We start from the raw sequence: 14,417 nt of genomic DNA, 5'->3' as shown, positions 1-14,417 counted from the left end.
AGGCTCTCCATCCTCCTGGTGGGAACGGCAGCGATGCCGGCCCCGAGTGCAGGGATATGTGCCTGTATTTGATTCACTTCCACATCGCGGGCTCACCCTCATGAATTCTGCAATGCCTGCGCTGATCGTTTTACAGCCACAGAGGATATGGGGCCAAGCCCTGCAGAGCACATGGCCCTTCCTTGGCCCGCCGGCACCGCCCACCTCCCTCGGCTTGGAGATGGGGAAAACATCTACAACCCTGCTAGTCTCTCTCCAGCAGCTGAGGGGATGGTGTTAATCGAAGGAATAAAGCCTGGGAATGCACTTTTGGGCAGGTAAGGAAGACCATAAAAACGTAAGTTATGGCTGCACTTTGACTGGTGTACCCAGGATAGACCATCCTCCATTCCGCCACCACTGTTTCCCTCCTCATCCCACTTTTCGTTACCTTGAGCTCCTTGATATAGCCCACACTGAGCAGCAGATGTGACTTCACCCAGGTAGTGTAATGACTTCTCTGTTGTTATATGCCATTCCCTATAAATTACTCATCCTCTTTTGCAGGGGGATCACCGAGAGGCTCATAGCTCAGGCTCCTGGCACCATCCACCCCCATCCCATGGCACTCCCACCAGCACTCCTTGCTTTATACACAGAGCTGATTCTTGCCCTGTTTGATTTTCCCCCTCATTTCTCTAACCTTCCTGAACTGAATACCACCAAAAACCAAAGGATAAATTCCCTTTTTGCTCACTTCCCCCTGCCATGAGAATACTCTCCACACCCACCTGTGCGTCATTTGAAGATGTTCAGTTAGAACAACCAGGCTCTCAAAGGAATTCTTCTGTAGCTCCTTCACCTGGCCCTTGCCAGTGATTTCTCAGAGTTTGCAATCTAGGCTGGGAGAGAGGGATGACCAGAAGGAAAAATGCCAGCTAAAACTGCGTGCATCAGTGCATCTCCAAGAGAAATCACTCCAGACACCAACACTTGCACAGGATCAAGAATTATTTTTATTAGCAACGGTACCACACAATTAAGTTTTGCCTCAAGAGGTATTTGGTCTGTAACACAAAGGAGAGGAGGAGCAGAATGCAAAGCAGTGAGAAAACAAGCAGAATCTCATCATTCCTTGGATGGGAGGAAAACATACAAGCTGGGGAGAGCAGAGCACAGGGCAGGCTCTCACATGGAACGCATAAAGGCCACAAAGGGACTTTTTGGTTGCCAACACAAAGTTGGTTTGGACTTTTTGACCAACTACTGCATTACTCCAGTGCCCAGGGAGGCGATGGGAGCGCTGACCCCCTGAGCAGCACCCAGCATCCCTACCCTCAGCCCTTGGATGGACCTTCACCTGGGTCAGGGCAGTCCCTGGCCAAGTGGTGGGGGCTGAAGGGCTCCAAACCCATCAAAGGGACAGGATTAAGAGCCCCCACGTGCCCAGGCATGTGCCACAAAGCTGCTCCTCATTGCCACATGCCCAGTACATTTTCCACTTGTGTCTGGATTTTATGTTTGAATAAAAATTAGCCATAAAGCAAAGCTCTGTGTGGGTGTTGCCAACAGGCCCAAACTAAATGCTGGAAAGGGTTATTATAAAAAACCCCAATGTCCACCAATCCTACATGTCACCCCGTAGCAATAACCACCCTAAATCCTGTTGTTCTCCCAGCAAAGTCCCACATCCAGCCCAGCACGGAGATGCCTGGCAATCCCAACCAGGAGCTCCACCACTACTACAAGCAGGAGATACTGAGAGAACATCCCACTACTAGAACATCTGCTAATAACCGAGTCTTAAAGGAAGTATTTTCCATAGACAGCACCCCTCAGGCATCACTGCAATGTAAAGCTCTGCCATCACACCTTTGCTTATCAGTTCACCTCTCCTAGACCATAAATCCAGCCAATTTAAGAAAATAAATGCAATAATTGGATTTAGGCCAGGCTGCACTAGCATATGGGAGTTTAAGCCACTTTAAAAGCCAGTCCTCTTTGGGTGGTCTGTATTTTTGGGTGTCACAGTAGCTCACCCCTCTGAAAACATCTGGAGACCATATGCTGTTTGTCTACATGAATTAACCAGATTTCTGCTGAGAACATCACACCAGAGCCCCTCTCATACCTCTCCCTGCCTTCCATAGACCTCTCTCAACACAGACTAAAGCCACCTTAAAAACATCAGGCTAGGACCACTCAGCATTTCACTTTCCTTGGAGGTCAGACAGGTAAGTTGGTGTCCACAACCACCACCCCACGGTCCCAGCAGGAGAAATGCTCTCAGGTTGGCCACAACATACAGCTCCAGCACTGACAGCACCTTGCTGGGATGTGGATGATCCCTCGATTACATTTTACCTGAAAAAAATTAAAGCAAGCAAGAGTCCCAAGTGGAAAAGTTTCCCTTATATATGTCTTTTTTTTTTTTGAATGACTGTATGAAATCTGTGCAAAACAGTGCCTTGATCCCTGTCACGGCTGCTATCTGCTCCCAGAGTTGTGCTAAGGTGCTCCAGGGCTCAAACCCCTTTTAGCTCAGCACCACCATCACAGCTCAGTGATGGGGGATCCCCTCGAGACCACCCAACCCTTGCAGGGCTGAACTTGTAACAGCGAGGTAGCAAAACCCAAGGTGCCCCCAAAAGTCCTGGGCTCAGCTTAAAACCAGTGTGGTGGCCCCAACAAGCCACTCACTGGCACTGGGGTGAGGGCCTCTGGTGCTTCCCTGAGCTCCCTGGCAAGGATGAGCCTTTTTTGGTCTCTTTGCTCCATTAAGCTGGAGAGTGACATGTCCGCTGGGATGTCCCCAAGCACAGGGGACACCCCTTCCCAGAAGGGAGACTTTCCCTCTGTATCCCCCTGGATGCAACCACCCCCCTCCCAAGACAGGCAGCCTGCCTCAAAACCATGGCATGCCTGACTTTTTTGGGGAAAAAAATCCCCTGAATATCCAACAGCAGCACCACAAACTGAGGGAATCCTCCTGCCCCAGCTGCCTCTCTACACAAGGTGGACCACGAAAACAGCGCAGGCAGACCCCACAGCCAGCCCCAGCATGAGGTAGAACGTCATCACCACCCCTGCTGCCTCGGCCAGCTCTCTGGGCACGATTTTGGGGCCGTAGACCATGACCAGTGTCCCCAGGTAGCCATTGCTCAGCCCCAGCAGTGCCGTGAAGACCACCGGGTAGACATCTTGGTGGAACAGCACTTTTCGGATGTGAGCGCGGGGCTGGTAGTTGCTGAGGATGAAGAGAGGGAGGAAGATGGTTCTGAGGAGGACGAGGGCGGGCAGCAACTTGCTCTTGGGGCCAGGCACCTGGATCCAGGCCGTGATCTGCCTCCCACACCAGTCGGCAAAGTTGTACAGGAGGAAACTGGTGAGTGGCACAAAGTACTTAGTGCTCCACAGGCTTCCCGAGGCCTTGCTCATTGACTCAATGTTGGAGGAGAGGGAAGGGAAGATGATGATGGAGATGAAGAAGACGTAGAAGAGGCAGAAGCCAAGGACGGCGGTCTTCTGCAGGATGGGGCGGAGTGGGGGGATGACAGTGCTTTTTGTGAGGAAGGAGGAATTTGTGGTGCCTCCCGGCTCTGCCTTGTCCTCCACAGAGCTGTCGGGTGGCACAGTGGCCAGAGATGGGCTCTCCTTCTGGCTGCTCAGGTAATACCTGGAGAAAGAGAAGGAGAGAGGCTATTAGGCAGTGTGCGAGGGGAATACAAACTGAGATTTGGAGAGAGAGCAGGAGAGAAGCTGGTGATGCAGGGATGCCCGCTGGACCCAGTGATTCCATCCCACCTCTAGCTCCCACCTCGTACAGAGAGATGAAACCCTCAGAGACCCACCACCCCCTTTTCCTCACTGTGGGGATCCCATTACACCCTTGATGGTTCACAGAGGGGATGCAGGCATTTGGGGGGCAGGGGGTTTTGAGGGTTACAAGCACCAACGAGACCAACGGGTCACATACAACAGTGCAGGATGTGGCAGAGACGGATGCCCTGTGGGGGCCTGGCTGGCTGCCTCCAGATCACAGCTCTCAGCTGACTCCACAGATTTTGGGAGCCCCGGAATAAGCACTTGGTGCCCCTGAGAAAGCTTGGCAGAAACTGAGCCAGAAACCCAGTTTCGGTCTGTGGTTTCAGTGAAATGGGGAAGCATGGCTGGAGGCGCCGGAGCGCTCCCACTGGGATGCTGAGGGGTGACAGGACAGGGATCAGCACAGAGAGCATCCCACGGATCCCCCCAGCAATCCTGCTCGGCACTAACAGCAGCAAACCTTCCGTGCCCACGGGATGCCCTGGCAGCGGGCACACACACCTGGAGTACTCGAGCCTGGGCAGCAGCAGGTACACCATGATGCAGACCACGATGAAGATGTCAGCAGTGAGGAAATAGGCCAGGGCGCTGTCGGTGACATCGGCTGCTGCTGCCAGGTCTATCACAGAGGCCACGGCGCTGATTGTGCCGCCCATGGCCTGGCCTGTGTGTGGGAGCAGATGGAGCTCAGCGCTGGCACTGAGCCAGACCAACTCAGGAGGGCACAGGTGAGGGACAGAGAACAGGAGGGGGAACCCAGAACCAGCATCCTCCTCTTACTCACACCTTCCAACACGCACAGCTCCCTGGGGTACAGAGCTCACCCCCTGCCCCTCGTGCTGGTCCCCAAACCCGGCTCAGGGAGCAGCTGCACACATCACCTCCTCTCCATTTCCACACCTCACTGCAACACGGGTGTCTGTGGGTCCCATCCTGCATCCCCTTCCAACACAGCCACAGCACATACATGGGTCAGGATGGGACCAATCTGCTGAGCTTGCATGTCCCAAGTCCTGCAGAGAAAGTACAAACCCTTTCCAAAGCCTAAACCTATCTTTCCACTGGCACACACATTATCACCTCCCTTCTGCACTCCTGCAGATGGGAATTCAAGCCACCAGCAGCAGGAATGTCATCTCAGGAATGTGGTGCTTTCCCCCTCTGGGATAAACTCATCAAAACATTCCTGTCGTGGCCCCAGGAAAAATTTCTCCATCCTGAGTTTTTCCCCTTCCCCTCTTGGTTTGTCAACCGTTCCACAGCACATTTATAATGTTATCAAAGCTCCAGGGAGCTCATCACTCACAGCTCCCAACCTGCCCCTCATCACTCATGGAAATGCATGGAAATGCTAAAAAGAAAGGAGGAGACAAGGCAAAGCTGAAGATCCCTCTGCTGGAAATAGCAAAGCAGAGGGATGTCATCTCCTTCTCCCTTTCTCCCTGCACCCAGCAAATATCCAGGGTCAGTTTATGGGTATTTACAGAAACCAAAGCTCATGTGACCGAGTGTGTTTCTCCTTCAGCAACTTCCCTTTATCATTAGGCAAAGCCAAGTTTCTAAAATAAACCCCGTGTGACAAAACCCCAGATGCAGGAGAAAGACAGAGAAAACCAGGGGGAAGCCCGAGTGCACGATCCCGGCAGGGCCGGGGGTCACCCACCTGAGATCAGGGCCTGCAAGTTCCTCATGGGGAAGCAGCTGCTGAGCCCGAAGATGCTGCTGGAGAAGACGGTGGAGGCGCTGCTGACCACGGCCACGCAGCCCACGGTGAGGGCGAAGAAGGGGGTGGTCCAGGCCGAGGTGTCCACCTTCACCAGCACCGTGATCACCAGGAACATGGCCAGCATGACAAAGAGGGAGGACAGGATCCGCACGCTGGCAGGCACCCTGGGGACAACGGGGGACAGCACACTCCTGCCTTTAAACTGCAACATGAAGGTGCAACAGGGGGGACAGCAACTCCTCAGCCGCCAGAGGGAGGGAAGAAAATAAAGAGAGGTGGGGGAGATGAGGAATACAAAGCAATGAGGAGGTGGAGAGAGGCAGGTCCAGCAGCTGAGATCTGGAGATTAGGCACACAAACACATGCCTGGAAACCTGATCTGGGTTAAGGAAAGGTACAAATGAAGGGATGAGGTCCTTGTAGATTTAAGCCAAGCTTGCAACAAGGTGCAGATGGTCCGTTTCTTAACCCAATTCAGGGGGCTGGTAAGACAAGGATAAGGCATCGCTCCTGCCTGAATGAGCATGGCTTCTGTCAGCCGGTCCCCTGGTGACAAGGGTATTTTTAAGAGGGAAAACTTGTTTCCAAGCAATTAACCAAGGAATTTATTAGGAACTGATTTACTCAAGCCAAGTGCAGGCCTGGGTGCTGTGGTGGGGAGCCAGGTGCTTCACCCTGCTTCATCTCAGCCGGCTGCAACTCAGGCATAGGTGGGGGGGGAATTTTGGCTGCACAGGGAGGCTGAGCTCAGGATGCCCTGTGGCCTCCCCCTGAGGGAAGGGCAGGCTGAGCTGAGAATCAAGACTGAAGCCAGAGAAAGGCAGGAGCAAAGCCAGGGAGAACCATGGCTTGGGGACCCAGGATCAGAGCAACACTTACTTGTTGACAAGCAAGAAGTTTCCAACCAGGCACAGCACCGAGGGCACAGTGGAAGCAATGGAGATGTAGCTCTCAAAATAGTCCTGCCAGGAGAAAAAAATTAAAAACAAAGTAAAAAAGACTGGGTGGGGAGGGGAAGAACAACACATGACTTTCAGGTCCTAAATAGGGAGTTATGGTGTAGGTGTCCACCTCGTTGCATTGTAGCACATGTTGCAAACTATTCAGGGCAACAGGCCATGGGAATACTGGAGTTCATCTTCCCATAGCCCTGGGCTATTTCAGGAAATTAGGGACACAAATTCAGAAGGAAAAAAGGTGAAGGAAATACCTGCCATACCACCACACTGGCCCCATGGGGCAGCACCTGAAATAAGGAGGGCTGGATTTCTCCTGCTGGCTCTAGCATTTTGGAGAAACTCCCTGACTGTTTTCTTGTCCTTGAGGGCTTGCTTTAATAATATTAATGCTTTTGTGTCCTGATTTATGATTAGCCAACTGCCTCAAAAGCCCAAGATGGGAACAACCAGGACACCACATGTGAGAACAAGCTCATGCCAAAGCGGCCTGAGCAGGGACACAGGGACATGACTTTCCCTCCCATTCTCCCTCTCTGCACACATAAAACTCATAGAGAAACTCTATTCAGACCCATTAACTCCACGGACTTGTACATCATCTGAGCAGGTTGGCAGCAGCTCCAGTGAATCCCCACCAGCCCAGAGGTCAGGCTGGGAACACAGAAAGCAATAACCACAGCACAGAGAGAGAGATTTCTTGGCCAAGATTGCAGCCAAATGCTTACATTTTCAATCCACTTTATGTGTCAAAGCGTGCCTGCTCCCTCTCCTCCCCTCGAGGTGCTTAATCTCATTTTTTTTCTGCAGGAATCTCAGCAAGCAGGTAGGACAAGGATCACAAAGAAGACGATGACCTACGTATCCCTGTCATATAGGCTTTCATTTTCTGCAGTTATGCAGCTACAGAGACAGGGCCCATCATGTCCAAGCACGAGAAGGCACTTGGCGCATTTTCTCTGCATGTTGTATTATTTCTTTTTACAGCTTTGTATCATTTTAATCAGTTTACAAGCACATTCATCTATCCTTCCCTATCAGAAGGTTCACTGTAAGCAACAGGAAATGTAATAATCACTCCTAGAGGGTCCAGATAGACAGACACAAATGCCTGTGCTTACAGCACCGGCTTGGCCAAGCAGGAGGCTCAAAGCTCCACAGCCCCACGATGAATTACAGGAGGAAACACAAAGCAAAATGCTGGCTGCAACTTATTTACCAACCTACTTGAAACAAACCCCCAAACCATCCAGGGGATACTCAATGTACTTCCAAGTTAATTTTCCTTTGCTTTTGGGGAGGAAAAATAACTTTGCACCAAGCAGAAGTGTACTCAAAGTAACCCAGCAGAGATGCTGTGCTTTGAGCATCCCCAAGAAGCATTCATTCATTCCCAACAAATGGGCTCACACCAGCAGTGAGAAGAAAACTGGGCAAATATTAAATGTTTTTAATGCAGCAGCAGAATGGTGGGTGGCAAATTTAATCCTTGTCTGGACCAATGGAAAACATCAGGCTCCATAATCATCTCTCCTGCTCGTTGGTTTTAATCCATCTCCAGTGGTAACTCTTCTCCCTGTGTGGATATTCCCACTCATCACAGACACTTTCAGAGCACATTTTTGGCAGTGCAGGTTATACCTAGTTCTTCTCCCTTTCTGCTGAGCCCAAATAATAATAAACCCCAAAGCAAACCTGGCATCTTCCTCCCAGCTCCACCTCTCCTGGGGGAAGGTGTTATCCCTCAGCCATGGAGCTGAGACACATAATGGCAGTGTTTAAGCTCATATTAACTAGAGCACCTCCAAGCACACTGCCTTAAAAAAAACCCCAAACAAGAACAAAGCATCATGGTGGCAAATTAGTCATAAGATGCTTTTGCAAAGTAGTTTTTATTCTGCTCCAGCCTGGACTTGGCAGCTGGGCTCCTGCCAGGCTGGAAAAGGAGTCCAGGTCCATGACGGTGGCTGAAGGCACTGGAGTGTTACCTGGAGCACAGAGCATGAAATTGGAAGCAGCGAGCAGGTTTGGAGACAGGAGCAGGCTGGAGCCAGGAAGAGAGGCACCTTTCCAGAATCAGGCTCTGTGGGCAGGTAAACCCTCCTGCTGCAGCCCCAGGACTCACCATCCCAGGGCAGAAATGAGGCTGACTGGTTTAATTTTCATCAGGCTCAACTGCAGGAAAAGCCACGTTGCTTTTCACGAGAGGGAGGAAAAAGCATCGTCCCGTGGCCATGGAGAAAGAGGAGAAAAACCTTTTCAACAAAGCAATGGCTGATCTGACCAGGAATGCAGCTCTGCCAGAAGACACCTAGGGATACTTACCCTACCTAAAACCAGCTTTTTCAAGAATTGCCTCAGACCAGTGTGATGTAGAAGCAATGAACAGTGGGTGGGATGCAGAGAATGTGGGAGAACACCATGCCATGTGGTGGCAGAGCACGCTTCACCCCCTCTGTCCACGCATCACCCCTCCCTGACCACCCTCACTAGCACAGGGGCAGACAGCTTTGGTCTTTAGGCAGTGCAGGGGCTTGGGCTCCATCGGTTTAATCTGCTCAGTACTGCGATTTACACCAGCAGACCTGTACTTCAGCATCCTGGTAGGAGCACTCTGCTTCTTCCTCATCAAAAATGCAGCTGGCTTAATAATTATTAAAATTAAAAGAGCTGTGGCTGTACTGGGGTGAGAAATCAGAGGGCAAACGTGGGCGTCGCACCTGGCTCTGTGTTTATATGAAAACAAAAAGTGCCCAAACCACCTGAACAAGCTCGGCCTCAGGAGGAGGATGGAATGCAGCCTCAACACTCCAACACTTTTTCCATCCACCAAGAAACAAAGCCATAGCTTCGCCAGGGGGCCACAGGGAAGTAATCCTGCTGTGGCAGGAGGAGCAAGAGAAGGTAGCTTTTTTGGGGAGAAAGAGGGAGGCCATAAACGTGCCACCCCAAGGCTGTCTCATCAATTGCCCCGTGACAAGCTCCTTGCCTCATATGCCAGAAGCCAGATGTTTATTGCTGCAAGGAGATAGTCGTGTCACACCTGCCAGATTTGAAGGACAAAAAAAAAAGACAACCAAAAAAACAACCCACCACAAACATATTTTTACTTTGCACTGCAGAAATTGCCCTATGAAAGGCAGCCTTAGCCCGATTTTTTAGACACACCTTAAAACTTACCACTCCAAATGCAGGTAGAAGACAGCCCCCCAAAGTGGTTTTAAGCATCTCTCTCGCTACTATCTGTGCTCCCCAAATAAACCTCTACCTCTGGTTTGCAGCAGGTGAGACCCCAGGAGATGTTCACTCACCTTCTGGGGAGGTGGAAGGAGAAAAAGAGCAAGTTAGGAAGGGAAGCAGCTTTTTTCCCCTGCCTTGGAAGCAGGACACTCACCCGCAGGTCCGACACTGCCTGCCCCGCTGGGCCAGCTTTGTCCGAGCAGTTCTGCAGCTTGTACATCCAGTAGTGCTTTGCCGTGATGAAAAAATTCCAGGGCAGGAGGGACCCGATGCCCAGGAGGAAGAAGATAACGTAGGCCCCATGGAAGTGGTCGCTTGGCCTGGGCCGGCTGTACCTGTTCCCCAGGGGCTCCTCGATCAGGGGCTCCTGGTCCGGGGGGACGCTGCCGGCTGCCGGGTGCATTGTGCTGGCACGCTGCAAAAACAACCACCCACGAGGGTGTGATCACAGCAGGGTTACAAACTGCTGCCCACAGGCTGCTGTGTGTGGGCTCCATCCTCCTCTGGCCCCAGCAAATCATGAGATCACAGAGTGGTTTGAGTTGGAAGGGATTTGGAAGGTCATCTCATTCCAAAGCCCCTGCCACAGGCAGGGACACCTTCCAGTAGACCAGGTTGCTCCAACCTGGCCTTGGACACTTCCAGGGATGGGGCAGCCACGGCTCCTCTGTGCAACCTGTGCCGGGGCCTGAGCACCCCAGTGCTGCATGAGTGAGCTGAACTGGCTCAGCATGGGGATGGAAAGACTTGGGAAAAGCGACTTGGACATGGTAGGTTCCACCCCAGCAGCACCCACATTTCCGCCCATAATTAATAATTAACCCGTGCCCTCGGCCTTGCAGGAGCAGGAAACCTCAGTGAGCTCATGAGAGGCTCCAAAAAAACCAACAGCCGGCGAGCCAGCAGCGCCGCGGGGCTCCGCAGAGCAAGGTGTAAACTCGTAGTAACACCGCCGGGCTTTCCGAAACGACTTGTAAACTACTACGGCATCACCCGGGCTGTGCGGGGCGGCTCGTAAACTAAACGCGACGTCAGCCGGGCTGAGCAAAATGACTCATAAAGACAAAACAACGTCACCCGGCTCTGGAAGAGGGGCCGGGAAGGCAGCAGGAGGCTCGGCAGGGGCAGCAGGACCCACCGAGCGATCGGCACCGACCCCGAGCGGCGTCAGCGAAACCCCCGCCCAGGAGGGCAGGGCAGAGAAAGGAGAGCGCGGGGCAGGCGGAAATGCCGGGGTTTGGCAAAAAAATAAAAAAAAAAAAAAAAGGAAATTTCTGGAGCAGGAAACGACACATCCCACCCTCCAGCCGCCCGCTCCTCCACCCACCCACCCACCCAGCCAGCCATGCATCCCTCCATCCGTCCCCGCAGCACTCACAGGGGTCTCGCACGGCTCCGCCGCCGCCTCCAGCCCCGCACAGCCCCGCCCCGCCCCCTAACGGGTTGGCCACGCCCCTCACAGCTTGACCACGCCTCCTCCTGATTAGACACGCCCCCTTCGTGTTGGCCACGCCCCGGCTCAGACGGGGGTGGTCCTGGCCCCGTCCTGGCCCCGCCCGCTCAAGGGCTGGTCCCGCCCCTTCCCCACCCCAAATTCTGCCTTTCTGTTCTGCGCAGGTGACACCCATCTGTGTCCAGGTCTGGGTCTCCAGCACAGGAAGGATGTGGAGCTGCTGGAGCGAGGCAGGAGGAGGCCACGGATTTGCTCCGAGGGCCGGAGCCCCCCTGCTCTGGAGCCAGGCTGGGAGAGCTGAGGGTGTTCACCTGGAGAAGAGAAGGATCCAGGGAGACCTGAGAGCCCCTTCCAGTGCCTAAAAGGGCTCCAGGAGAGCTGGAGAGGGACTTGGGACAAAAGGGACAGGACAAGGGAGAATGGCTTCCCACTGCCAGAGGGCAGGGATAGATGGGATATTGGGAAGGAATTCTTCCCTGTGTTGGTGGGGAGGCCCTGGCACAGGTTGCCCAGAGAAGCTGTGGCTGCCCCATCCCTGGAAGTTTCCAAGGCCAGGCTGGATGGGGCTTGGAGGAACCTGGTCTAGTGGAAGGTGTCCCTGCCCATGGCAGGTGTTGAAATCAGATGAGCTCTAAGGTCCCTTCTAACCCAATCCATTCTGGGATTCTGTGAAAATCAGTGTTAATCACAGTCTGGCTTGATTTTTTTTTGTGGAATGGGGAACATATTGTGTTGGATTTCGGGCCACTTACCCGAGATCCTCCTTTACTCACTGTGCTTCCTGCAACACCCCATCAGGATGAATTTCACTGTAAAGTCCTCAATATTCTTCAAACTACACTTTAATGCTCACCTTGAGAGCACAATGTGACTGGAAAGGAAATCATCATTAGCTCTTCTTTCCCTTTTTCCTTCCCCAAAAATGTGTTTGGCTCCTCAGCCATGCAGGGAAATGATAAACTGGTGGGGCCCCAGTTTTTCTGTAACCCCACTGTAATAATCAGACAGGCTTTGCCAATTCATTTGTATTTGTGTGGGCAAATACATTAGAGGAGTTTTACATCATCTGTTTCCTGTTGCCAGCTGTTTGCCTTTAGCCTTCCCCACCTCCAGTCCCTAAGGTAAAGATAACCAACCTGTTTCTCTTCCTTGCTTTTTCCTCCACTGAAGGAAAAAGCTCTTCTTCCAGCCTTTCTTCATCAAAGCAAAATGCTCTCCGCTTTTCTGCAGAAGACCCCAAAATGGTCTAGTCTGGATTTTTTTCCACCTACAGCTGCCTATGGGAGAAATGCAGAGGGACCCAGATATCTCCCAGTAGCACCAGTGCAAGCACAGCTGGCCACCACACAGCTCCAGCCTGTGAGCCTGTGAAGAGAGCAGGTCAGGTGGCCTTGGCCACCCCTATGTCAAAATAACCTCAGACACATGCAGGCTCCCATGCTTTTTCCCTCTTTTGTGAGCAAAACAAGCAGAAGCACGCAACCAACACACCCACTGGCGATGTGCTGAAATGGAAAGGCTTGAGAGGAGCACACAGGTTTCTCTCCAGAGGTTTCTCCTTGGGATTTTCATCTGCATTGACATGCCAGCCTGGGAAAGCACCTGAGGAGATGGCACGGCCTATCCGAGTCAGTAGCTTATCAGCTCTGAGGGATTTGCCTGATATTTCTGACCTGCTGCCATCCATCACGTCAAAAAACCCACTGCTGGAGCAGAGCCTTGGATCACATCAGCACAAGGGACTGTGACAGCCCAGCAGGGGGGACAAAGCCAGGCCACGCTGGGCCAGAGCCACCACGGCCCCTCCAGAAAACATTACCCACACCCGAGAGACCCTGCACAGCAACACGGCCCCCCACACGGGCTGGGGGCAGGTTTTAGGGACATTCCTGTGCTGCTCTGCTGCTCCTGCATGTCCTCTCTCCTGCAGAATAAATCTGTCAATGCTTAGCAATGGGACAACTGTCAATTTTGAACCTGTCATGGGGACTGGGGTCAAGGTATCAGCTGAATTTTAAGGGGATCAAGCAAGCTGGGTATTTCCATAAGGGAACAACGGATGAAATCAGGCACCAGTCGGTCAAAGCTATCCATGGATTTGGGCCCTTGGAGAAATGGTTTAGTGGAAAAGGTGCCCAAGGAAAGCAACTTGGGAGATCGAGGTTAAAGGAATTTAGGTGTAAAGAAAGGGACAAGGGAGAATGGCTTTAAACTGACAACGGGCAGGGTTAGTTTGAATATTAGAAAGAAATTTCTTGGTTGTGCAGGTAGTGAGGCCCTGGGACAGATTGCCCAGAGAAGCTGTGGCTGCCCCATCCCTGGAAGTGTCCAAGGCCAACTTGGACAGAACTTGGAGCAATCTGGGCTAGTGGAAGGTGTCCCTGCCCATGGCAGGGGGGAGGAACAAGATGATCTTTAAAGTCCTTTCCAATCCAGACCATTCTATGATTCTTTGAATAGCTTACCTCTCCTGAGAAGGCATTTGCCTCAGCACCCTATCCGGAGCTGGAAAGCCCAGCTGGGAGGGTTTGGCACTTTTGCATGGCTACATTGTAAGTGCTGCGGTGTCAGGGCAGCACTTCCCTTTTCTTTCACTAGTTGCAGAATCTCCATGCCTGCCCAGAGCAGGGACAACCATGCCATCTCCTGGTGGCACCTGGTCCCGACAAGCTGGACAAAGTGAGTGGCCCAGGCAGGCTCAGCGGGACCCTCGTGTTCCCCTGCAAACCCTTCTGGCTTCGTTTCCTTGCTGGAATTGAAGCAGAGGAGCAGTGTTAGTCCCTAAGCAAGGCAGGAAGCAAAGGGGGATGCTGGAGGACAGGATGTCCAAGCTGCAGATTGCAGCTCCGTGCTCTATTCCCCCTTCCTAAATTAGTCACCCTGGTCCTGGTCATTGCTGGAAAGAGCATTGTTTTCTGCAGGATATCCCTTGGGGAAGGGAATGAACTGCTGGAGAAGGTGGCTTAGAGAAGAGACTCAGCTGTAGCACTCAGCTCCCACCTTGCAATCACCCAAGCGGGTCCGAAACAACCCATCAATCCATCTCCAGCTCATCTCCATCAGGGACTCCGACAGCAACATCCTCCCACTGGCACGCCTGTGGCATCCCAGCCAAAAACAGACTGGAGGGATGCTCACAGGGATCCCCACACTGCCAATGCTGCCAGAGCTGAATCCCTGCAGGTGCTAAATCCCGCAGGAACCAGCAGTGAGTGATGAAAAGGAAAGGAGCAGATAG

The 14,417-nt window shown here is 52.5% G+C and overlaps 1 protein-coding gene across 1 annotated transcript; it reads right to left on the bottom strand.

Moving 5' to 3' along the window:
* Positions 1-972: 972 nt before the first annotated feature.
* SLC29A3 (solute carrier family 29 member 3) lies at positions 973-11,200 on the bottom strand. Its single transcript, XM_064662201.1, has 6 exons — positions 11,105-11,200; positions 9,881-10,141; positions 6,410-6,492; positions 5,468-5,694; positions 4,306-4,468; positions 973-3,655 (listed from the first exon to the last, which is right to left on the bottom strand). The coding sequence occupies exons 2-6, from the start codon at positions 10,127-10,129 to the stop codon at positions 2,986-2,988; spliced, it is 1,392 nt and encodes a 463-aa protein (XP_064518271.1). The 5' UTR covers positions 10,130-10,141; positions 11,105-11,200; the 3' UTR covers positions 973-2,985.
* Between the last annotated feature and the right edge of the window lie 3,217 nt (positions 11,201-14,417).

Source organism: Pseudopipra pipra, chromosome 8 (genome assembly GCF_036250125.1).
Source record: "Pseudopipra pipra isolate bDixPip1 chromosome 8, bDixPip1.hap1, whole genome shotgun sequence".
Taxonomy (NCBI): Eukaryota; Metazoa; Chordata; class Aves; order Passeriformes; family Pipridae; genus Pseudopipra; species Pseudopipra pipra.
This window is presented reverse-complemented; position numbering and strand designations above follow the sequence as displayed.